The sequence below is a fragment of the Melopsittacus undulatus genome, chromosome 6 (genome assembly GCF_012275295.1).
Source record: "Melopsittacus undulatus isolate bMelUnd1 chromosome 6, bMelUnd1.mat.Z, whole genome shotgun sequence".
NCBI classification, from domain to species: Eukaryota; Metazoa; Chordata; class Aves; order Psittaciformes; family Psittaculidae; genus Melopsittacus; species Melopsittacus undulatus.
In genome coordinates this window covers 81363537-81385842 of record NC_047532.1, presented here as the reverse complement: position 1 = coordinate 81385842, position 22306 = coordinate 81363537, and the positions used below count along the sequence as shown (strand labels likewise).

Genomic DNA, 22306 nt, shown 5'->3' with positions numbered 1-22306 from the left:
GTTAATCTGAGCCTGCCTTGGCTGGGCATTGTGCACTGGTAGGAGACCACCAGCATGCAGGGGCCTGGATTCACTTCTCAGCATCTTTGTTTCAGGAAGACTTGGGTTCTGTCCTGTGTCTACAAACAGGTGTTAGCTGGGGCAGAGGAGGTCCCAGGCAGTGTGTGGGGTGGGTTGCTGCCCACCTGCTTTTTCCTTCTCTCTTGGGTGATTTACATGAGCAGAAGAGCTTCCATAAGAAGGGGTTTAATTTCAGAGCATCCTTGGGCCTCACTTGTACAACACTTGCCTGAATCTAATCCTTAGGGGTTTCTTTGTTTAAAGCTTCTCTGCAGGCTCCATGAGGAAGCAGGAATGCTTCTGCTATTGTCAGTGAGGTAGCTTAAGGTGTTCCTTGGACAGTTAGTCTGAAGCTTGGTCTCTGGAGCTCTGTTGCCCCACTTACACCATGCTGCCTGCTGGAGCCTCTTGTGGAGTTCAGATTTCTGCTGCAGATTTCCTTCAGGATCAGGAAGGTGGGTGAGTTCTCACCAGGTTCAGTCATTTCATAGTAAGTTTCTTTAGCTAAGAGAACTTAGGAGCCATAATGAAGGGAACCAGGTAGGTGTCTGATGGTACTTTAGTAACATTTTACAGTCTTTTCCTGGTGTGAAACTACTGGAATGCAAACACCTAGTTAAAGGGAGTGAAGAGGCCTTTCCATCAGTGGAAGGCTGATGTCAGATTTCACAGAGCAATGAAGGACACAATTGCAGCAGTGGGTGAATGTGGTCATCCTGAATTAGACGTGGGTAAATGTCAAGGTCAGAAATTCGTGGCTGATCCCCATGTGCCTTTCAGGAGGCTGAGAACATTGCCCACAGGCAGGTGAAGCCTCCTGCAGTCTGAAGGAGGCACTTGCAGAGGTCAGCATCCCTGCCTGCTCAGGCCTGTCTTCCCTGGTAGGACTGTCTGGAATTGTTCTCTAGAGGATTCCATGGCTTCCTGCCGGCTATAGGAGCTCTTGAAGATGAGCTGTTCACTACCATAAAGCCTGCCTGAGCAGATACCACAGTTCTCCTCCTCGTTGTGTCTCTCCTACAGCGTGATCAGGCTATGATTCTTTTCCTTCATGAGTCTTACCCTGACAGTTTGTAATCTGATCAGCCACAGAGAAGCATTATCCCTGCTGTAGGGAGAGCAGAGCAGGGGTTAGCAGTGGTCTGAGGATACCCATCCCTGTCAGGTGTCATTCGACATAGGCTGAGACTGGAAGCACCACTGACAAGGTACTATCAAATCTGGCTGTGAAATAATCCTTGTACCGATCCTGTAGTTCCCTGCCGTAAAAAAGAGGGGAGGGGGAATTGAAAAGATGACTAACAAGGGAAAGTAAATGATTTTGTGCCTCACTACAGAGAACAAGAAGTTTATTTGCCTCTAGAGCCCCCTCCAGACTTCACTGCCAAAAGATAAGAGTATGACTGTATCTAGGAGTACTGAACTGTTCTAACATTGAGGGTTTCTTTTTCTCCCTAAAGGAAGATGTAGATTCTTTTATGAAACAGCCTGGAAATGAGACAGCAGATGTAGTTCTTAAGAAGTTGGATGAGCAGTATCAGAAGTATAAGTTTTTGGAACTTAATCTTGCCCAAAAGAAAAGGAGGTAAGTCCTCATCTTTGCAGAACTGGGAACTGTGGAGCATAGTTTTATTGTTATAAATAAGTCTATTTTAAAAGATCCCAAGAGGTAACATGTTTATGTTAGGGGAGCTGATCTGTGTAGTACCTTGAGGGAAGCCCAGCTTTCTCTTTCCTCTTCTTGAGAGTGACATGCAAGAGAACTTCCCGTATTGTTGAATTGGTTCTTAAGCCTTTAAGGCCAAGCAGTGCTGCTGCAGCCTCTTATATGTGGTCACCTGGGGTAAATAAGAATACAGTTTTGTCAAATGATGACTGTACCAAGCCTATAGCAGCTTACAGGTCAGTGACCTCAACTCTCTTCCATAGCTTCAGTCTTGATCTGAAGCCAGGCAAGAAGCAGTTTTCTAAACTCAAAGCTTGATGCTGTATTTTTATGTAGATTAAAGTTCCTTCATGGACAAATATTGCTCCTGACTTCTACCTGAGGCCTAGGCCTGCCTTTGGCAGCCACTGCTGTCACATCCCATTGTGCTGCTGCAAGGGCTGCCAAGGAAGGGTCTTTTATCTGTATTTCTGCTGAGGTTTCCCTCTTTGGGAAGGTCAGAAATAAGCAAAAATAGAGTATTTTAGCAAAGAGGTATCTGTTACTGTCAATGCAAGTGTTCCAGTTTGAAAGCAGTATGCATTGCTCTGCTTCAGATGACCAGTGAACATCAGAGTGCTGTGGGGCCGGTGGGGCTGGAGCTGAGGTGCCTTTACAGGCCATAGCTTTCAAATCTGCCTTTGGAAGCCTGGAAGGCTGTTAGAGTTTCAGGTTTGGAAATGGAGGTTGGATTGTGTAATAAAACTGCTCGCTTGTTTAGGAACCTTTGTGTCTCTGTAAAATAATCCGTGACTGTTGTTAATTCACAGGCTAAAAAGTCAGATTCCTGAAATTAAACAGACATTAGAAATTTTAAAACACATGCAGAAGAAAAAGGTAAACTTATTTTGAATATCTATGAGAAAAGCTAACTCCTTTTCCACCCTGACAGAACACATTGCAAGAAATGTTTTGGAGAGCACACTTAATATGCCTTTATAAATAACAGAATTGTTTTTAAAGGTATGTAGTACTTTTTGGAAGCTAGTTCAAAACCTGCTTGTAATGCAAACTGTTAACAGTGTATAGATTGCAGCTAAGCTTTGACTTCATCTATTATTTATAGAGGTTTCTGTATTGCTTTTAAAGACATCTTTTTAAAGTGCTTTATTCTTGGAGCTCTAACTTTAATGTTGAAGTACAATTGCATAGAGCTCCAGCAAAGTTAATACTGTAGCAATGGCAAAAAAGCAGAGAAGTGTGCTCTTTACTGTAAGTTTTATGTCTTTGACATAAGTTTCCAGTGAAAAATAGCAATTTTAAGTTTTATCATTTGTCTTAAGGATTCCACAAATCCAATGGAAACCAGATTTTTATTGGCAGATAATCTCTACTGCAAAGCTTCAGTTCCTCCTACAGATAAAGTTTGTTTGTGGTTGGGGGTAAGTAAAATGGAACTTTCTCTGAAACTGTTTAAATAACTTACAAAAGGCTTATAGACGACAGTGTTTGTTGCTGTCTTACCTGTACTAGTGGCTATGGGCATAATTCTGTTCATGTGTGCACAGTGGAGCTGCCCCTGTCAGAAGGGCAAATCTCACAAAGACATTTCAGCACAGTAGTCAAGGTTTCCTGTTTGATTTATTTGGTGCTGAACAGCAAATACTTCAGAGAATTGTAATTTTGCTGGTTTGCTCTTCCCAAAAAGCACATTGGTGAATGTTTTCCTTACCTTTTCTATCACTTTATGGTTCAGATTAACCATCCAGCATTGCTTGGGGTGGGAATGTGTCCAGCAAAATAACCAGTTTGGCAACCAGCTTCCCATCTTCTGCATTATTGGTATTTAGCATCTTGCTTTCCCTTTTCAAGCATGTTTTTAGGGAAAGATGGGGTTTCTGTTACTCACAGGTACCTGCCAGCATTTAGAGTGCTAGAGACTGGTGGGATCAGAGCTCAGAACACAGATTTCGAAGTATTTAAGTGATACCAGGTTGGGATATTTTGTATTCAAAGGCTTCCTGTATGTGGAGATAACCTGCTGATGTTTATTTTGATACTTCTAAATCTGGAATGTTCCTAAATCCCTGTGTTGGCTGCCAAACCAAACCACTTGGTTACAGCAGACACACTGTTGACCTGTGCACCATCTGGGCTGATTGGGCAGTTACTCCCAGCCTCTCACACTTCTTCTCTGTCATAAAGAGGGATTTGTCTGACACCTCTTGCTTTTAGGAGACTGTCTTCAGAATTCACAAACATTGACTTCCAGGGAGCATCCCAGGTTTATTTTGTAACAGAGGATCAGAGAAAGTTCATCCTATTGGTGGTTCATGTGGAAAAGCTGTAATGAAATGCCACAAGCAGTATTGTATTTAGGTGTTCTTGGCCTTCTGCCTTTATCTCCTTGTTGCTCACAGTCTGCATGTTGGGCTCTGTGCATTACTATTTTTGGGAAACTCTTCTGGTTATTTCAGGAGCAGAATGGCTGATTCCCTCTTGCAGCTCCATGCAGCATCTCTGGGATCATGTCTAGTTAGTAGCACATGGCTGCTCAATGCACAGTTCTCAGATGGGACAAAGCTTCATTGGGGCATCTTGATACTGGTCTTTTATCTCTTCATGTGGCAGCTTCTCATTGACAGAAAGATTCTTAGGTCAAAAACCTCCATGGTAAAGGGAAAGACTCTTACATGAGTTGTATCTTGAAATCCCTGTAATACTTCTTGTTAATGACCAGTGCCCTGAGGCTGTTTGTTTGTCAGTGTTCCACACAGATCTAATCTTGAATGCAACAAAACCTGTTTCTAGAGTCGTGTGGCTCTTGAAAGGTGCTTTTAAGAAATGTGAAGTCTCTCTCTTTTCAAATACGATGGAGATGCTAATACCTGAAAGGCTGAATGCAGTCCGCAGGGAGAGAAGTCCCTTGTTGCTTAGCTATAGGACAAGAACCTTTTTTAAGTCACTAGAGGGATTTATTACAGTTAACGCAGTGGTGGAGGCCTTGAGGGGATTTTGGCATTGCTTGTCCCAGATCTTGTTGCCTTGACCTGTCAGGACAGCTTTCTGTTAATGTGCTAAGTTATAAACAGCTTGAAATAAGCCTGCTATAGCTTTTTCCTTACAATGCAAGGGTAACAGCTTTTACCAACCTTTCTTGGTTTAGGCCAATGTGATGCTTGAATATGATATTGATGAAGCTCAGGCGCTGTTAGAAAAGAACTTGTCAACAGCCACAAGAAACCTTGACCTTCTAGAGGAAGACCTGGATTTTCTCAGAGACCAGTTCACCACTACAGAAGTCAGTATCCTTTGTTGGTGGGGGAAAAGGTGCATGTGAGAGCTAATCCTGGTAAGTACCAGATTCCTGATGTTTTTATCTGAGACTGGCTGCCCTTAAGATTCTGTAGCACTCCAGGAGCTTCACCTTTTCTAGCAGCTAAAGGGAACATTTTGTTTTCAGTGCTGAGACTACAGATGTAGCAAGGCTTGTGTCTGTGGTTGCAGAACTAGACTGGGAGTGACTGGAAGCATGGATCCGTGCGGTGGATTGATGGCCAGGTGGCCGTTTCAAAGCAAAGTGACTCTTCCTCTCTAGAGCATGTTGCTCTTTGATCTATTGCTCATCATACCCGATTCAGCTGTGTCCATGTTCTCCAGGCCATGCAAGCCCTGCTGCAGCAAGCTTGGTGCTGCTTAGGCATTGCTTAACTTGGGGTTTATGTCTTTGTACACTGGTGAGGGCAGCCATCAACTGATGCATTAGATGTAGTGAACACAGGCACAGCTGCTTGTTTTTTCAAGTTGGTACATAAGCTTAGTGCTGCAGGAAGTTACAGGTGCCTGAAACAGGCGAAGAGCTGATACAGAGTGACTGACATCAGGAAAGAGTGGCTGTGAGTAAAACTAAAGGTGTGTTTCTCTGGAGGTTTTTAAGTGAATGGTATAACTGCTGCAGTTAGTTGTTAGTATATTCCTGTGCGTTAAGGCTTTGTACCAAGGCAGCTCTTTCATTAAATGGTTTCTATATTGACAGTTACAAGTTAGTGAAGTGTGGCCAAGTCTCTAACCTGCTTTCCCCCTTTTCTGTGTTTCTTTTTCCCTTCTGAATGCACGAGCTCTTTCCTTAATTCCACACTCTCAGATATGGCTAGAGTTTATAATTGGGATGTAAAGAGAAGAAACAAGCAAGACCCTTCCAAAAACAAAGCATAGTTTTGCCAATTTTAAATGTGGTTTCAATTTCCAAGTATTTTTTATTTAAACACCCCCAAAGTTCATTCTCAAGGGACTGAATTACTTTAAGCATTTCAGTAAAGGGTAAAATGTATAAAAACTGATGGTGACCACCATTTTATTTATTTGTAAACTCAAAAATTGGTTTCATGCATGCTTCAGGAAATGAATTATTTGACAAGGCACCACGGAGTCCAGCAAAGGACAGGGTATTTTGATCAGACCAGTCTGTTGTAACTAAGTTTCTACCTGAGAGCTTGTCTGAGAAGTTGAGGGGCATGCGTGAAACGAGTCTGGCACTGGAGCAGGGGTTTACTTTTTCATCTCCATGTACAGAGGATGGAGGTAAAGGTGACTTGGGCTGGGAGATGTGCAGCTGTGATGTGCTAGGAAAGAGAAAACAGAGTGAAGTCTTGGATTTTGTTTCAGTCAGTTAACAGGCAGCATCACTCGGTGAGCATTCCCAGGTATCCACAGTGGATAAATGTGGTTGTATTACCAATGGGTTAGTTAACTGCCTGTAACTGAACTCTCAGCACTTTGCACACAAGACTTTGTAACCTCTCTGCAGAGAGGAGTGGTGAATGAGCAGCACAGGCTGTGTCAGGGCTGCAGGTGATCTCTCCCTTCGTTCTCATACCTGTGTGAACGCTGCCGACTTCTACAAACGCCTTGAACAAGGACCCAAAGCACTGGTAACCTGTAAACAACCCCCACTTCTGATCCCTTAGACAAGATGGGTCACCCCTCTCAGCCTCCCAGTGGTGAAACCTGTATTGGGTGAGGGTGTGTTACTGAGGCCCGACTGCTGCTGTCAACAGTTGGAGTCTTTATTAGGGTTTTCCGGCGCCTTGCGAGATTGTTGCCTTTTACCTCTGCAGTTTCTTTCTGAACTGAAATGCTCAGTGGTGATGTCAGTGGCTAAATATTCACATTCTGTGACTGAGAATACAGGTTTTGCTGCAAAATAAATGCAAATGTAAACTGTTCGGTCTTCATGTAAGAAACAATATACCTGTAAATTTTTTGTACTTTTATTTCATGATATTAAAATAGTAAAACTAAGCAGTTGTGGCAAACAGCTGGCTTTGTGCATCCTTCTTTGTGAGGAATCATGGCTCTCATGTGTGATTTTGTTTCTCTTCCTTAATGGTGTGTGTGAAAAAATGCAGTTGAAGCAGCAGAGATATGGAGCTGCTGAACAGCGGCTCAGATGCAACAGGGAGTGTGAGTCAGCACATCTGAATTAGCTCTGTGGCTGTGAAAGTGCAAGAGCTGCAGGGATGGGCAGAACCCAGGGATATCCTTACCACCAGCTGCAGGGAGCACCTGGGCTTGGCTCATCCATACCTGTCATGCAGGGAGATGCTGTTTGTTCCTGTGGCTCCGGCTGTGGCAGAGAAACGTCTGGATCAAATGCATTCTGTGACTAACAGGTACATGGGGCTGCCAGGCTTGGCTGGGCATGGGGCTGCTCAGCCCACAGGCTGCTGCGCCGCCCTGTGTCAGAGCATCAGCACTGACAGGAAGGGCAGCTGCAAACACATCCTGCTTGCTCCTGCAATTTTCAATTTGGATTAATGAGCTCCCAGCAGGCCAAAGCATGCTCCTGCTGCCTGGTCCTTGGGCAGCCAGCGCCTGCCTGTGCTGGGCACAATGAGATGATGAGTTAAGTGTTTCTGCAGGAGGCAAATACTGTGGGCAGCTGACAGTGGCCTAATGGTGACAGCACTGGAGCTGGGGCTGCTCAAGAGGTTCAGAAAGTATCAGGCTTGGGATTGGGGTAGGAGATGGCTTTGGCCGTAGTGGTTTGGGTGTTTGATATGAAGTAAATCCCCAAACCTCACAGACAAGAAGTCATTCTTCCCTTGTCCAGCATCGCTCTGCCCTTTGCTGTCAAGTCTTTGTTACTCCGAGGGAGAGCAGGAGGGCAGCATGCAGCAGCTGCGGTGGCACTGGTGCTGCCCAGGGGCTGAGGCTGCGATTGGCTACTACTGAAGGGTGCAAGGGGTTGGTTTGGGGTTGGCTTTCTGGCTGCTGTTGCCAATAGTACTTGGTTATTGTTGAGCCAGTCCATGTTAGCTTTCCCCTTACACTGCGCTATAGAAGTGCAGGAGCAGACAGCTGACAGGTAAAGGACAGAGGAGAGGGAGGAAAAGAAAAACCCCACCAAAGTTTCTTTACAAGTTTTGAATTTCACATTATCACGTAGTAACCATTTTGCTAAATACAAGCATGTTTTCAATCACATACAGACAGCTAAATACAGCAGTATTTTCACAGTTCATTACAGTGCATAACAGAAAGCGGAAAGTGTATCGTACGCTTTTATTCCAGAGGGTCTGAGCGGTTGCAGTCTAACATGCAGATTGGTTTTAATGTGTGGTGCAGACCACAGAAAGTAGCTTTCTCTTAGGTTTATTATTTCTCTTTTTGTCCTAGAGTAAAAGAGCTCCTGCCCTTTGTCCTGTGAAAGGTGGCACCTGCTGATTTCTCTAAGCCCCTCTTGCACTAGAAGTCAAAGCATTAAAACCAGTTGTTAGAAAAGAAGTGGTAGCATATCCTATAAGTTCTTCATCTTAGAAAAAACATTCCAAATTTTGTACAGATGAATCTACATTTCCTATATTTGAAGAAGCTGTCTAGAAAATGCAAGGAATTAGAAAAAAGTTGTAGATAATGATTTCTCTATCATTTAATATAACCATTTATTACCTCTAAGTAGTTAAGACCACGTACATTTTCTTCTGCACTGTTCCTCTTTAGGACCATGATCCTTGTGTTTTTAAATTGAAGACTTACTCTGGAGGCCTGAATGCACTGACTGATGTGGGCTTTCTGGAATTTCTCTCTGGGAGCAGTAAAGGGGAATGTCCAAAACCTATTAAATAAAACAGTGGTTGTCTCATGAAAAGTGATCTTTCTCATACTGGCCAGGTTTCTGCACAGCAAATTACAGAGTTTTACTATTGCTAAAGCACCATTTGATCCAACTGCTCACTGCTGTTAGTGCAGCACCCTCAGTGAGGTGGCCCAGGACACAACCGGTGAATGGCTGGACCCTGAACCAAGTTGGTTTCGTGGTGGACTTCCCATTCTGACAAAGAAGAATTGCCCCTTTTGAAGTTCTCTGTGCTTGCCATTGAGAAAATAGGACTTACAGACCCATCCCAGCAAACCTTGTGCCCTCCCCACTGGCATCAGCCCATGGGAGCCCAGGGCAGCCAAGCTGTGTGGTGCACTCTGCAGCAATCGGCTCCAGCTTTGCTTACCTAGAAAGACAGTGTACAGGGATTTCTTGTTGTGTTTTAATCTTCAGGGTACTCAATTTGACCACAGCTGAATCTGCCTTTAGCACAAGGTTTCTGATGCGTTTGTAGCCTAATCAAGAGCGATCGGGGTTAGAAGCGAGACGCTTACTGTAAGGTGCTGGTCCAGTGCCACCCCTCCCTTCCTACCAGTGCCCCCCAGCAGGTGCCACACTGCTGCTCCCCTGCAGAGCACAGGGACTGAAGCTGTTCCTAGAACACTGAGAATAAAAGCATTACTCATGTTCAGTGGTTTGGTTGTTGGGGTTTGGGGGTTTTGTACAGCTTTGCTATGGAAACCACAGGGGCTTTAATTCATACGGACCTGCCCATGTGCTGCAAACTGTGAGACCAGGTTCAAAGGAAGGAATTGCCTGAACACAACAGTGATCAAGGCCGTTCACACCTTTATAGACAAGGTAGCTTAAAAAACTGTAAATAAGTATTTTATTCTTCTCTATTTTTAGAGACCTAAAATCAAGCACTAGCTGCTTCCTGTGGTTTTACCTAATCACTCTCTCCTGCCCATTAGCAGATTGGTGTATAAAGCTCGCAAACTCAAGTGGAAAAAAGTCCCTATAGGTTTGTTTGCTTTTAATAGGCTGAACTTCCCTCCTTTGCTGTGGGAGCACAGTTACCCTGCTGCACTTCAAAAGCTGAAGTTAAAACTTAGCAGAAGCAAAGCTTCTAAGTGGTGAATGGCATTCCTAGGAAACATCTCCCTACATGCAGCTTTTGTAACATGGCTGCTGACCCATAACAACCAACCTGAGATGGATCCTCTTTTGTCAAATTAAAACATGGAGGAAAACAAATGTTACTCGAGCTCATCTTGTGGCTTTCCTTTCCACCTGCTTGGACACTCCTGGGGTGTGCTCCTCCTTCCCAGCGCTAGTTTCTTTTCTTCCACAGATGCCAAGAAAGAAAATGACACTTTAACAGCAGAAAATACTGATGGAAGCTGTTGCCTTCTATGCTATTTAACTTCTTTATAAACAAATCTCACCTTTTAGGATGGCTGACACACCTGAGTTAAGCTTTTCAAGTTTCTTTTATGTTTGATTCCCCCATCTCCCCCTTTTCCATTCCTCCTTGTGACCTGGAGGGTTAGGACACCCAAAGAGTCAGCACACTGCTGTCAGCAAGAGAGAAATGTTGGTGTGTCCAACCTGGCTGCAGCACCCCACCCTTAAGCTACAACATATGAGGACAGGGTTCTCCCTATGCTCCTGACCACCTAATCCTATTGGAAAGCCCTGAACTCCGGTACATTCAAGGTACTCACCTAGGCAGTAAATGTGTAAAAATGCACTGAATAATTACTACTGGAGCAGGAGTTGCTACTTAGAGTCCCAGTTCAGCACAGCAAGAAAAGCACTATTGGGGAGGGGAATAATTTAAATGTTAATCACCAGCCAGATGACTGCTGCTTTCCTCTTTAAATCCCACAGAAGATCCTTTGCTATCAAACTAGGTTCAAGAACATAAGAAAGAAAATTCAGAAGTGTGCACACCATGTCAGTAAGCTTCTCCTGTGGAGCCTGGCTTATGAGGAAACAGTGTCTGTGCTGCCTTTTCACCCTCCTGGCAATAAACAGCTGACGCAAAGGAAGATGTCCTCTTTCTTTCTCTCTGTCTGCCCGTTTCTCATACTATTAAAGTATCCATACTGTGGCTTCGATACCCAACAGGAAGCTATGGATTTACTTAAAAGAGGACAAGTACAGTACCCTGGCATGTGCCAGCCCATCCAGCTCTCTGCATACTCTCTCCTGTCTTGTGCAGCCCCTCATTTCTGCTTCCTGTCTCCTTACAACAGCTACATGCACCCTCACTCACTCTCCTGTAGGTTTGTAGCCCCCAGTTCTGAAAGGTTATTTGGAACAGAACATGTCTTTCTGGGGTCTGTTCTGGTGTCCAAAACACTGTGGGAGGCTGTTCACAACGGGAGCGTTGCTCTCCCTTCTCTCACACCGAGTTCACTTAGTAAAGTACATTTGGTTAGTAGAGTTCATCACCACTTGCCTCACTAGAAGAGCTCAGCACAAGCATCGCCTATCTGATTTCACCACTTCTTCTGAAGAGTGCACTACGTTTGGGACAAACCCGCTCTTTACCCCTTCCCATCCCTCCTGGATTGAAATGTCCCCCCTTTTAACAAGCTCGTATATATCTCGAGTCAGGTCAGTGAAGGCTTTCTCCACGTTAATGGCATCCCGAGCTGAGGTCTCAATGTACTTCATACCATATGCAGCAGCCAGTTTCTCAGCCTCGTGCCTGGTGACTTGCCGCTGTGTGTCAAGGTCACACTTGTGACCTACCAAAACAAAGACGATCTGGTATGGCTGGACGTGCACCTTGGTCTCCTCTAGCCACTCGTGGACATTCTGGAAGGACCTGCGGTTTGTAATATCAAAGAGGAGGAGTCCACCAACTGAGTTCCTGTAGTAAGCTCTGGTGATGGACCTGGAAACAAACCACAACAGAAGTGTAAGTTACAGCTGCTTGGGAAGAAGGGCAGAGAGAGTTCAGGTGAGGTTTTGTTTCTTTGTGTGTGATTTCTGATTATTTCTTAAGCCAAATGTAGCCCTTCTGAAGGGCTGGTCTCTGTTTAATAAAGGAGCGTTACCACCACCCTGTGTGCCCTGCAGAATACAGGGCAGAGGAGCCATTCAATGTCTTACCGCTTTTAGCTTGTCCTCTGTAGAGCCTGCCATTCAAATCGTGGCCTAAAGATTTCACCCTTGGGTAACTGCCCTGCTGATTCATCACAGCTGTGTTCCAAATCCCCAGTACCATGCTCGGTCTCTATTTTCTATCATATGCCCTTTGTTGTTAGTCCTAAGAGTCCATCCTTCACCATCTAAGTCCTCTGCATACCCTGTTTAACCCATCAGTTTAGAAGCACTGTTACAAGTTAAAGGATCCATCTGAAACCAAACAGACATAAAACTGACATCTGAAAACTCTGACGGGCATGAAAAAGAAGAGGGCTACATGTCTGGAAGGCAGCACATGGGTTTGTAGCTCTCCTCTGTACACCCAGGGCCTTGGCAGGTGGACATCCACCAACCCCTGCACCTTCTCCACTGTGCTACTGGTCAAAATGATGTTACAGCTAATGCACCAAGAGGAGCCAGTCCGACCCCTGAGGAACAGCAAAATGATACCAAAGCTTCCCTGGAGAATCCACATTTCCACTTGTTTTGTTCTGCCAAATACTGACAATGTTAAATGCTATCCAGAGACCACAGGCTGAGAAATGGAGTGCACAGGATCATCACAGAATGGTTTGGGTTGGAAGGGAGCTTAAAGCCCATCCAGCTCCAACCCCTGCCATGGACAGGGACACCTTCTACTAGAGCAGGTTGCTCCAAGCTCCTGTGTCCAACCTGGCCTTGAACACTGCCAGGGATGGGGCAGCCACAGCTTCTCTGGGCACCCTGTGCCAGTGCCTCAGCACCCTCACAGGTAACAGCTTCTTCTGTAACTCTTCCAAGAAAGCACATGCTACAGCACAGCCAGAAGCAGCAACTGGAATATTGTGAGGTGTCCCTGCCCATGGCAGGGGGTTGGAACTGGATGATCTTAAGGTCCTTTCCAACCCTAACTATTCTATGACTGCATGAATCAGGCAGCACAGGGCCATGGAGTGAAGCTGAGCCGTGAGGCTGAGCAGAGCTATAGCTCCATCACTACTACACGTGGACACACCAAGGAGCTGTAAAGCTGCGGTGTTTCTGCAAAGTCATGGATTCATTCTAAATCCAAAAGCAATGATCAGTTTCAGTCCCTGGATAAACTCACATTTGTGCCTGAACTTCCCTTGCTGGGGAAATACGAGCACTGCTGCATCTTTACCTTGGGATAAGTCCTGTCTGGATATGCGAGACTGTTGTTAGGGGTTATTTGGTCCTGAAGGTGTGTACCTGGCAAAACTGCCCCAAGAACAGGTGACCTGGAGTTTTCAAGGATCACCTTAAAAACAGACATGCAATGATGGGTGAAAATCCACAGCCAAAACCTGAGGAAAGCCAGAAGAGGAGCAGAAAAAGACACTTGGCTGCATTTGGATGATTCCTCCTCTCCCAATTATCTGGCCGAAGGACAACAGTAGATGTGCACATTTGGCACTGAGGGAATTAGTTCTGCCTTTTGCTATCTAGCCAGCTGCAAGCAGATATTCACCCCCACACTGTCACAGGCATTTCTGCTTCTCCCTTGTGTTCCCTGCCACCAGCCCTGGCTCCTCCTGCCAATGCCAACAATGCCTCAGGTACTTCTGAAGACATGGCAGGATCTCAGCTGAATGCTGCTTTGACACAGAACTAGGTGAAGGTCTCAGTGCCTTCCTTAAAGCCTTCTCTACAGACTGTTTTCCTGTCAACCCGCAGGAAGCAGGCTACATCACCTTCACACTGCATGTCACCCTCCAGCTCACTCCCAAGGCTGCTGCTTTCCTCTGCTGTAGGGGGTTACACAGTTCAGGGAGTGAGGGCTGCACATGCTTTTGCTTTTGATGACCTTACACAACATCATGGTTCAGGCACAGAAATGGCAGTATCTGAGCAATCAGAGATGGGCAGAACCTGATGGATGCAGGAAGAATGGGACCCTGCTCCTCTACATCTCCAAAGCCACCACCTCAGCATCGCCATGCAGCATGTTTTGGGGCCTGATCAGGCAAACCAGAACGAATGGCACATGTCTAACTGTAATTTAAGCCTTGACTGCATGGGAATTGCTTCTAATTTATGGAGAGTGAAAGAGCTCACAACAGGGGTCAAGAAGAGCAGAAATGCAGCACAGCTGCAGGCCAGAGAATGCCAACAAGGTGTCTTCAAGATATCTACAGTGGTTTCCTGCTTGTGCAGTAGCTGTTAAACTATGCAAAGCAGAGTGGGAATGCTCAAGTCTGAGAACTCTGAGAAAAAGTGGTGCTCCTTATACAGACTTCCTGCTTAAGAGGTTCCCTGGGCTCTGACAAACAAGTTTAAGGGTTCTGGAGAGCACTTGCACCATCGTGCTTCTTGCCTATACCCACAAGTCTGAGGGGCTTCAGGAACAGCTACATCTTTCTTTTAGCCAAGAAAAATGGCTTTCAAGAGCCCAGGAGCTGCTTGCTGCTGTCACGGGGCACAACTTGTCCCAGGCCTAATGGTGACCTGAAAGGGATAAACACAAACCAGACTTTTTGACAGGTTTTTCTCATACTTCCGAGTGCACCATAAGGACACCAGGGTTTGATCACTTCCCTCTAGCTTCACACAGTGGGATTTAAGCCTGTGCTTCGGGAAGGGCATTTCAAAGCTGCACAGTGTGGGGGGGTTTGTGTAACCACTCGTCCTGTCCCTTCCACCCTTCCTGCCTGTGCATGCTGCTGCCCACGGCAGCAGTGCAGCCTGCCCTTGCACCGAAGGTCGCCTGCTCATTGTGCGTACAACCCCAGCACTGGGCTGGGTCAACCACTAACACACAGGGCAAGCAGCCTCCAGGGCCCCAAACTCCCCAGTGTGTAAAAGAAAGGAAACTGGAGCTATCCACCACCTTTTGTTCTTCACAGCAAAGACAGGAGCAGGGGACAGCACCCAAGCATGTCTTCTACAGGCCTCAGCCAGAGATCCAAAGCTGGAAGCTGATGCAACTGCAAGCTAAAGCACCTCCTCTCTCAGCAGAAGAGAGCACCAGCTCTTCGCCCCGAAAGGCTGCAAGGTAGCAGAAACCTGTCAGCGGATAAGGAGCAACTACTGCACAGCCTGGGCCAGGCGCCAGCATCACGGATGTGAAGAAAGGTGGGGAGAAGGGTGGGGAGGCTTCATCTATTGAATGAAACCACAGCATTCCTCAGGCCAGGCATTACTGCACAGAAGCAGAGCTGTGAAGCTGCGCAGAGATGTGCAGCAAGGAAAGTGCTCCCCGATGGAGCAGGGTGAAGGCGCAGATGAGGGTTAAAGATGCATGTAAAACATAAGCAAACGGGAGGTAGGGAGCTGAAAGTGCACTCACACCCCTTCCAAACAGCACTGTCAGAGCAGTGTGTGTCCCATGACACCACCAGCTCCCTGTTTAGCTGGGGCCAAGCCTGCTCTACCCATCACTGCTGCTTTTACCTCACATCTCCGCATGGAACTCTTGGCATGGCCCCACTTGCCACCTTTATTTTCTCTCAAGTCTTCGTTACTATCACTTAACCTCACAGGTTTGTGCCCACGCAGAGCTCAGCGCGGCACTCTCCAGAAAGCACCCGTCATCTCTGCACAGCCACAAATAAGGGTTAGTCCCGGCCTGTCTCTGTCCTACACAGCTAAGCTCTGCTGTCACTGCAGAGGATCAAACCACACATCCCATTGCATTCAGCGAGCCTAAGCGCGTTCAGCTGTGAAACATCCTGGTTACTGCTCCTGCACCAACAGGGAGCAGGCGCTGTCCCTGCCGAGCTGCATCCCCTGATGCACAGCTCCTCGCTCACGGCTGCTGCGCAGGGCTGGTAAACATCCCCAAACCATCCCACAGCCGTCCCCAGCCCAAACCCAGCCGTTCCTCCGGGCTCCGTCCCCTCACCAGCGGCATCGTCTACACCTGCACCCTACACACCCCTCATTACATCCTGCACATCAGCACATCGCGCACACCGGGGCCGCGGCCATGTGCGGTGCCACAAGTCCAAACGCGATCTGGGGGCAGAGCTATCAGAAAGGAAACAAACCGAAGGGAGAAAGATGCAAGCTGAGAGGCAGCGACAGCCGCGTTCGAACCGGCTTTGTCCCACCGGCCCCATCCCGCATCCCCCGCCGGGAGCCCGGCCCGCCCGCTGCCCCCGCTCTCACCGGAACCGCTCCTGCCCGGCCGTGTCCCAGATCTGCAGCTTGATCCGCTTGCCCGGCTCGATCTCCACCAGCCTGGAGAAGAAATCCACTCCCACCGTGGGGTCCGAGATCTGTGCGAAGCGGCCCTCGGTGAAGCGGCGGATGAGGCAGGACTTGCCCACGGTGGAGTCGCCGATGACGATCAGACGGAACTGGTACAGCCAGATGGCCTCCATGCTGCCGCCTCAGCGCCCGCCCGCCGCCGCCGCACCGCCCATGCCCGGCCCGCGGGCCCGGGGGCAGCCGCCGCTGCGTTCGCCCGCAGGGGGCGCGCCGCCCGGCGGGGAAGCGCCGCTAGGCCGGGACCGGAGCGCACCGGGGACCGGCGGCGGCCGGGGCCTGAGCCTGCACCGGGACTGCTCCGCCGGAGCTCGGACAGGCGGCCCCGCTGTCCGCGCCGCAGCCGCACCGCTCAGGCAGGCCCCATGGCGGCCGGCGCAGGCCCCTGCCCGGCCCCCCGCTCGCCCCGGCCCCGCCGGCGCATCCCTCCGAGCCGCAGTGCGGGGCCGCTCCGGCCGCCGCCTCAGCCCTGCAAACCGCGGCGCTGGGGCCGCTCCCCCGGAGCTCTCCCTCCCCGCAGCGCCCGTTCCGTGCGGCTGCAGCGCTCCCGCCCGGTGCCGGTGCTGGTGCTGGAGCCGGTACCGGGTGTGGGGACGGAGGCGCGGCCCAGTGCGGTGCAATGGCGGCCGCGCTCTACCGCACTGCCGGGAGGAGCCGCCACCCCCGAAACGCGGCCGCTGCGGGAGCCGGGCGGGGGCGGGGCGGGGCGGGACCGTGCGGGGCAGCCCCGGGCTGAGGGAGCCGAGCCGGGGGCAGCAGGCGGACCCGAAGGTAAGGAGCACAGGCCGGCACTGACCGGCCGGGGTGAGGGCTCCTAGCGGGGTGCGAGGGACACGGGGCTCGTTTCTGAGCTCCACACCGGGAGCTTCGTGCCCACTGAACGGGAGAGCCCCAAGTGCTACTGGCGCTTTCAGGGAGCTTCAGCACTGCCCCGTGGGCACCGGGGACCGCATCACTGAAGCCTTGTGTGGAAGGGGACAATGGTTGTGGTAAGAGTTCTTACTAACACACTCATGAAACCCAGCAGAGCCACATGTATGTGTAAACAGTACATGTGTGTACGGATATATCTCTATGAGATGTATTGTCTCAAAAATAAATAGCTACAGACATTAACTACACAGCAACTTAAATACCACAAACCCTAACAAACCCATTTGCCCCTGCTCTGCTCGAGCAGGTTTCTGGCTCCACAGGGTGAAGCACAGCGCTCAGGAACCCCAGCAGCATACCTTGCACAGTGTATACACAGCTGCCTTAGATTATAAGTCCCAGTTCTGATAAGTCTGTCCCAAACAGGTAGTGTGGCTCCATGGGATACAGCTGAGCTCAAGTGCCTGCTGCTTCAGTTTTGGTCTCTGGAAGGGAAGATGAGCATGTATATTATTAAAAACAGTGACTAAAATGTCTGTATTAAGTCAAACATTAAAAAAAGGATTATTGACGCTTCTTTTTATACATTTATGAAAGCATTGGTGTGCTTTTTTTTTAATTAAAGATAATTTCATTAATAGCTCATCCTGCATGACCACTATTGAAATAAACAAAATCACAGTGGCTATTATATGCATTAGATCCTCAAAAAAGACATTATCATAGGTATGAGATACTTAACCAGCTTGTAAATTGGACTAGAACATTAACGAGACCATTTCAAGTCCTGAGAAATAAATGGCAAGCAACTGTTTCAATACCCTTTGAAATACGTATATTAAGAAATAACAACCCCAAAAGATGCTCTTCTAATGTACCTCAGGACAGGAAAGAAAACCAATGAAGCAGTTTGCACAACAACAGAGAAGGTGCAACAGAGAAATATTAAACCTATAAATCCCAGTTAGCAGTACATTAACCAGTGAGTCATTGCCAGCGGTGCTGTGTGGGGATCTGTTGCACTTTAACATATGATTTCTCTGTGTTCGATGCCCATTAGTCAAGCCCACAACAAACTGTGGTTTCTCTTAACTGTTTTTCTCTCCTCCCCACACACATGCACACATATTCCCTTTCTTCCACCACCAGATGCCACTGATGGTCGATTTGCAGGTGGCAAATCTCCAGGAGGTGTCTGAAGGCAGAGGTGCCAGTGGACATTCCATGGCAGTGGTATGAGCTATGCCAGGGAACACCTGAGGCTCCCTAACTTGCAGGGCTGTGAGGAGCCAGGGAGAGCACCAAGGGGTGCACTGGTACCCAGCAAACGCTGTCTTAGCCAGAGGAATTCCCTTACCATGAGGGACCTGTTTCCCCCAGCAAATAAGCTCGCAGGATCCCATGATGCTGATGTTACTTTCATGCATACAGATGAACACACGCTGCATGACCAGGCAGCCACGTTATTAATTAGCACCAACAGAGAAGGTTGGTGAAAATGAGATCCTGGGAGAGCCTTTGTTCTGTTATCATTGTAGAAAATGGAAAATCTGGTGTCTGAAAGAGTGATACAGAGAAGTTAACCTAGATTTGATGCTAAGGCAGGTTTGTGGTAGCGGACAGGATGGCAAGTGCTGATGAGAAGCAGTAGGAGCATGTGCGCACTTGGAGCAGCTCCCTTGCTACCCTGCTCTGCCTGCAGTCTCTCTCCCAGAGCAATTACATTAACTTCTTTTAAGTGTCAGGTGATGAAGCCCTAAGCAGATACTCAGAAGGGACTTGTGTGAGGCCAGTTCCAAGCCATTTCACACTGGTGGGTGGTGAGTGCCGTGTGTGCTCTAAACAGCGGCAACCACAACCATGCAACTCCATGCTAAGAGCCTGGTGCCAGCCTCAGCATCCCTGTGGCTGGGGCAGGATGGTTCCAAGGCAGGCAGGTCCTCTTGGGCAGAACACTCTCCACCATGATGCCCATGCTCATTGTGGCTAGGCCACAAGCACAGAATGTACTGAGGCATGGTCAGGGATGGCTGTAAGTGAGACATCCCCTGGATAACAGCACTGCAATTCACAGGGCACTTCCCTCACAATAGCTGAGTTGGAGTTTAGTTTTGATCCAGAACCAGCCCCACAGCTGAAGCCATCTCCAAGCCGGTGGCAGCACTATGAGGAAAGCACATCAGCACTGCATGCCCCATGCAATTTTAATGCCCTTTCAGTTTCCAAGGATACAAAAAACAATCAATCTGACACAATCCCTGGCTGCAGGGCTGGCTGCACAGGAGCTGCCCGAGGCAGCCCAAGCCTGCTCCTAAACCTGGGAAGGTGCAGTGACAGCAACACATGGGTGAACCAGAGCACCCCAACCCATGGGCTGACATCCCCAGCCCTCACAGGTTTGTATTCCAGCCCCACTTGTGATGGATCTGCTCATGACTGCAGAGATGAACTGCATCCAAGCTGAGCCCTGGCAGTGTATGCTACCAGCCAGGCCAAAGACCAGCTACCCACTGAAAATGGTTACAGGCCACATACAAGGGTGATGGGCATGCTGAGAGCGGGGCTGGCTAACCACACACAGCAAACAATTTATTACCTAGTTTTGATAAATTAGGCCTGTCCAGGAGATGTGACATGGAGACAGATGATTACACTGTTGACAGAGACGTGATTACACCCAGGACTAGCTGATGTGTGCCCAGGACAGAGGGAAGGTACTGGGTGAATTAGTGTTTATTGTTTATATGATGCCCACAGTTAGTCAGGGTGGTGCAGACAAGCGTAAAGCCAAGGCACCACACAGTGCTCAGGAACTGACAGCCCAGCTGACAGCAGGCATCGGAAGTGTAATTTAGGACTTTGTGATGAGGTGACAGCCGTGCAGCCTCCAACAGCAGTAGCAGGAGGGAAGCACAGGCAGGGCTGAATGCCAGAAGGCACATGGTGAAGCTTCTGTCTCACCTTAGCTTTTGGCTGGGCTAAAGCATCTTTTGTAGTGGTGGACTTCTGTGGCAGACTGGAAGCCTCTGTCCCCAGGAAACTTGTCTGACCTCCCTCACCAAACACCAACCTGTCAGCAAAATGTTTCTAATGCGTGATGGAGTACTGCACACCAAGCATGCTGGTTGAGGTTCCAGGGGTGGCATCCTGCAGGGGTACCACTGGGATTAAATCAACAGCTGTAGTGCAGGCAATAAGCTTGATAAATAGAGTCATGGCTAAGTGATGCTGGCTGTCCCACTACTGGTCCCGCATTAATACACATCTAAGTGTCTCTCCTACACTATGTATCCATGCTCTTTCCGTAGCCAACAGAAAGAAGCAAGAACATCTTAAGAGCTATTTCTCCCACTCAGTTTGATGGGATGAACTGTCCTCCAGCACTACTGCTTTCTCCCTCGGCTGTAGCAGAAAAAAGGGCCTAGCACAGAGCAGCTGTCCCAGAAAACCTGAATTTCTCTATCCCTTCAGAAGGAGGCTCTGCCTCCTCCCAACGAGCTTAACAGGGACACGGCTGCAAAGCCAGCCAGGATCTGTGCCAATGGGAGAATGTGGGAGAGACACCAAGGCAGGGAAACTTCAGAAATAACCAGCAAAGCCTCTTGAGTCAACAACAGTGCTCCAGGACACTGTTAGCATTTGCTTTGCAACCTGAATGGACAGGCAATATTAAACTCTCCTATAGTGTGATCCACATGGGGATGTGCACAGAGGATGAGTTTGTCCCTGCATCCCTGCAGTGGCAGAGCCACCCTCTGGTGCCACACAGCACTCCCATGACATAGCCTTCAGCCCCAAGAGCCTGCACAGGCACATCAGCTGGGTTTTTGAAGAGACATGAATCATTTGCAAAATGTTTCCCCATGACAATAAATGAAACATCAGATCATTACTATGGGGTGGCTTATTCCAGATGCAGCTCCCTGTGTCTTATTTCAGATTACAATCACATTAAAATGGTCATGGGTTGGGTGATCGAAAAAGGGGGGCTCCCATCAAGAGATCATTATATCTGCCTGAGTCTGCCTGAATCCAAGAGCAGCTCCTCCACTGGGAATATTATGTCCTTGTAGCTGTTCAAGTCTTCCCAGGAAGCGAACAGGATCTGCTCAGAGCAAACAGAAGCCATTACAATCAGGATAAATTAGTAATGGTGAGTGGGAGAGGAGGAGAGCAGGAGAGGTGACTGTGATTTTCCTTGCCATAGAGTGGGTGTCTGAGCTACTTACATTGCCAGAGAAGAGCTCCCTAGCTTCCCCTCTGAGCCCAGAGCTCAGACTGCTTGCTTACAGCTCAAGAGCTACTTTGGATCATTAATGACTAGCAGGATGGTATTATGGGTTGTTAGATGCATGAAACCTGATTTCTGGTCCTACTGGTGGAGTCTCAAGCTTAGCAGCAGCACTGGCAGGTCTGTAGAGTGAGAAAAGGTAAAACATACTTGGAATTTGCTCTGATCAACACCACTAAACACAAGCCTTTTTAACAGAAGCTGTAATGCCTGTTGAGGATTAGTTGTGGGGGTCTTCAAGGTGCTGCAGGGGGTTGCACTGTGGCTCTATGGTGTTATACAAGATGCCAAGTAATTCACTAAACACTGACTGCACTCCTGGTAAAAAGGCCAGGAAAACTGACCACTGCCAATGCCTTCATATTCTGGACTCCTTCCTTTCCTCCTAAAACTATCTATTAAAGCAAGGCTAGTTTGAGTCTACAATGTAGGCTGGACTACCACAGCCCAGGACATGTCTAGCCATAGTATGATTTTAAAGCATATTAAAAATCAGGTATCTGCCTGCTTAAAGTGAGCAGTGATTTCAGGTTGCTTGGAGGGTACCACCACCAGCCCCTCTCCAGCATGAATGCTAACTGGAGCCCTCCAGCACCAACCTGGTGTGACCAGAAAACCTGACAGCTCAGACCCTGCTCCTTTGTTTCTCCACTCCTCCCGAATGCCTCTGCCTGCTGACATCCTCACCCAACTTCATTCAGATTTTATTATCTGACATGAGGTGTCAGCTGAGTTAATGGGAAATTAATGCAAACCCAAAAGGAGCTTGATCTAGGGTGGCTGAACTCCTGTGAGGCCCCTGGAGGAGACATTTCCAGCTCTCCACCATGCCCAGCCTTCTCTCAGAAGAGATCTCATACAAGCCATTAACAGCCATTTCCCCTGGGCTGCCTTCAGGCTAATGCTCAGTTTCTGCACTGCTGTGAGCTGACCAAGCACCTTCCAACCAACGTGCTCAGAAGGGTAG

The 22306-nt window shown here is 48.2% G+C and overlaps 2 protein-coding genes across 6 annotated transcripts in view; one reads left to right on the top strand and one right to left on the bottom strand.

Moving 5' to 3' along the window:
• The window catches only part of LOC101870273 (prefoldin subunit 3), a 40403-nt gene extending 33383 nt beyond the window's left edge, over nucleotides 1–7020 (top strand). For both annotated transcript variants that reach the window (XM_031048223.2, XM_034063443.1), the window contains 5 exons: nucleotides 1521–1645; nucleotides 2536–2602; nucleotides 3049–3147; nucleotides 4872–5010; nucleotides 5850–7020. In XM_031048223.2, the coding sequence (XP_030904083.2) occupies nucleotides 1521–1645; nucleotides 2536–2602; nucleotides 3049–3147; nucleotides 4872–5010; nucleotides 5850–5920 (501 nt within the window). In that variant the 3' untranslated portion in view covers nucleotides 5921–7020. The remainder of the gene's footprint in view (nucleotides 1–1520; nucleotides 1646–2535; nucleotides 2603–3048; nucleotides 3148–4871; nucleotides 5011–5849) is intronic.
• Nucleotides 7021–8116: 1096 nt separating this feature from the next.
• Nucleotides 8117–16311, bottom strand: LOC101870099 (ras-related protein Rab-39B). 4 transcript variants are annotated; one of them, XM_034064136.1, is made up of 5 exons: nucleotides 16077–16311; nucleotides 11495–11715; nucleotides 10018–10152; nucleotides 9214–9322; nucleotides 8117–8822 (listed from the first exon to the last, which is right to left on the bottom strand). In XM_034064136.1, the coding sequence occupies exons 1-3, from the start codon at nucleotides 16289–16291 to the stop codon at nucleotides 10067–10069; spliced, it is 522 nt and encodes a 173-aa protein (XP_033920027.1). In that variant the 5' UTR covers nucleotides 16292–16311; the 3' UTR covers nucleotides 8117–8822; nucleotides 9214–9322; nucleotides 10018–10066. The 4 variants fall into 4 exon arrangements, with proteins under 4 accessions (XP_033920027.1, XP_033920025.1, XP_033920026.1 ...); XM_034064134.1 differs by having other exon boundaries at nucleotides 8117–8452; nucleotides 8657–8822; nucleotides 9214–11715; XM_034064135.1 differs by having other exon boundaries at nucleotides 9214–10152.
• Between the last annotated feature and the right edge of the window lie 5995 nt (nucleotides 16312–22306).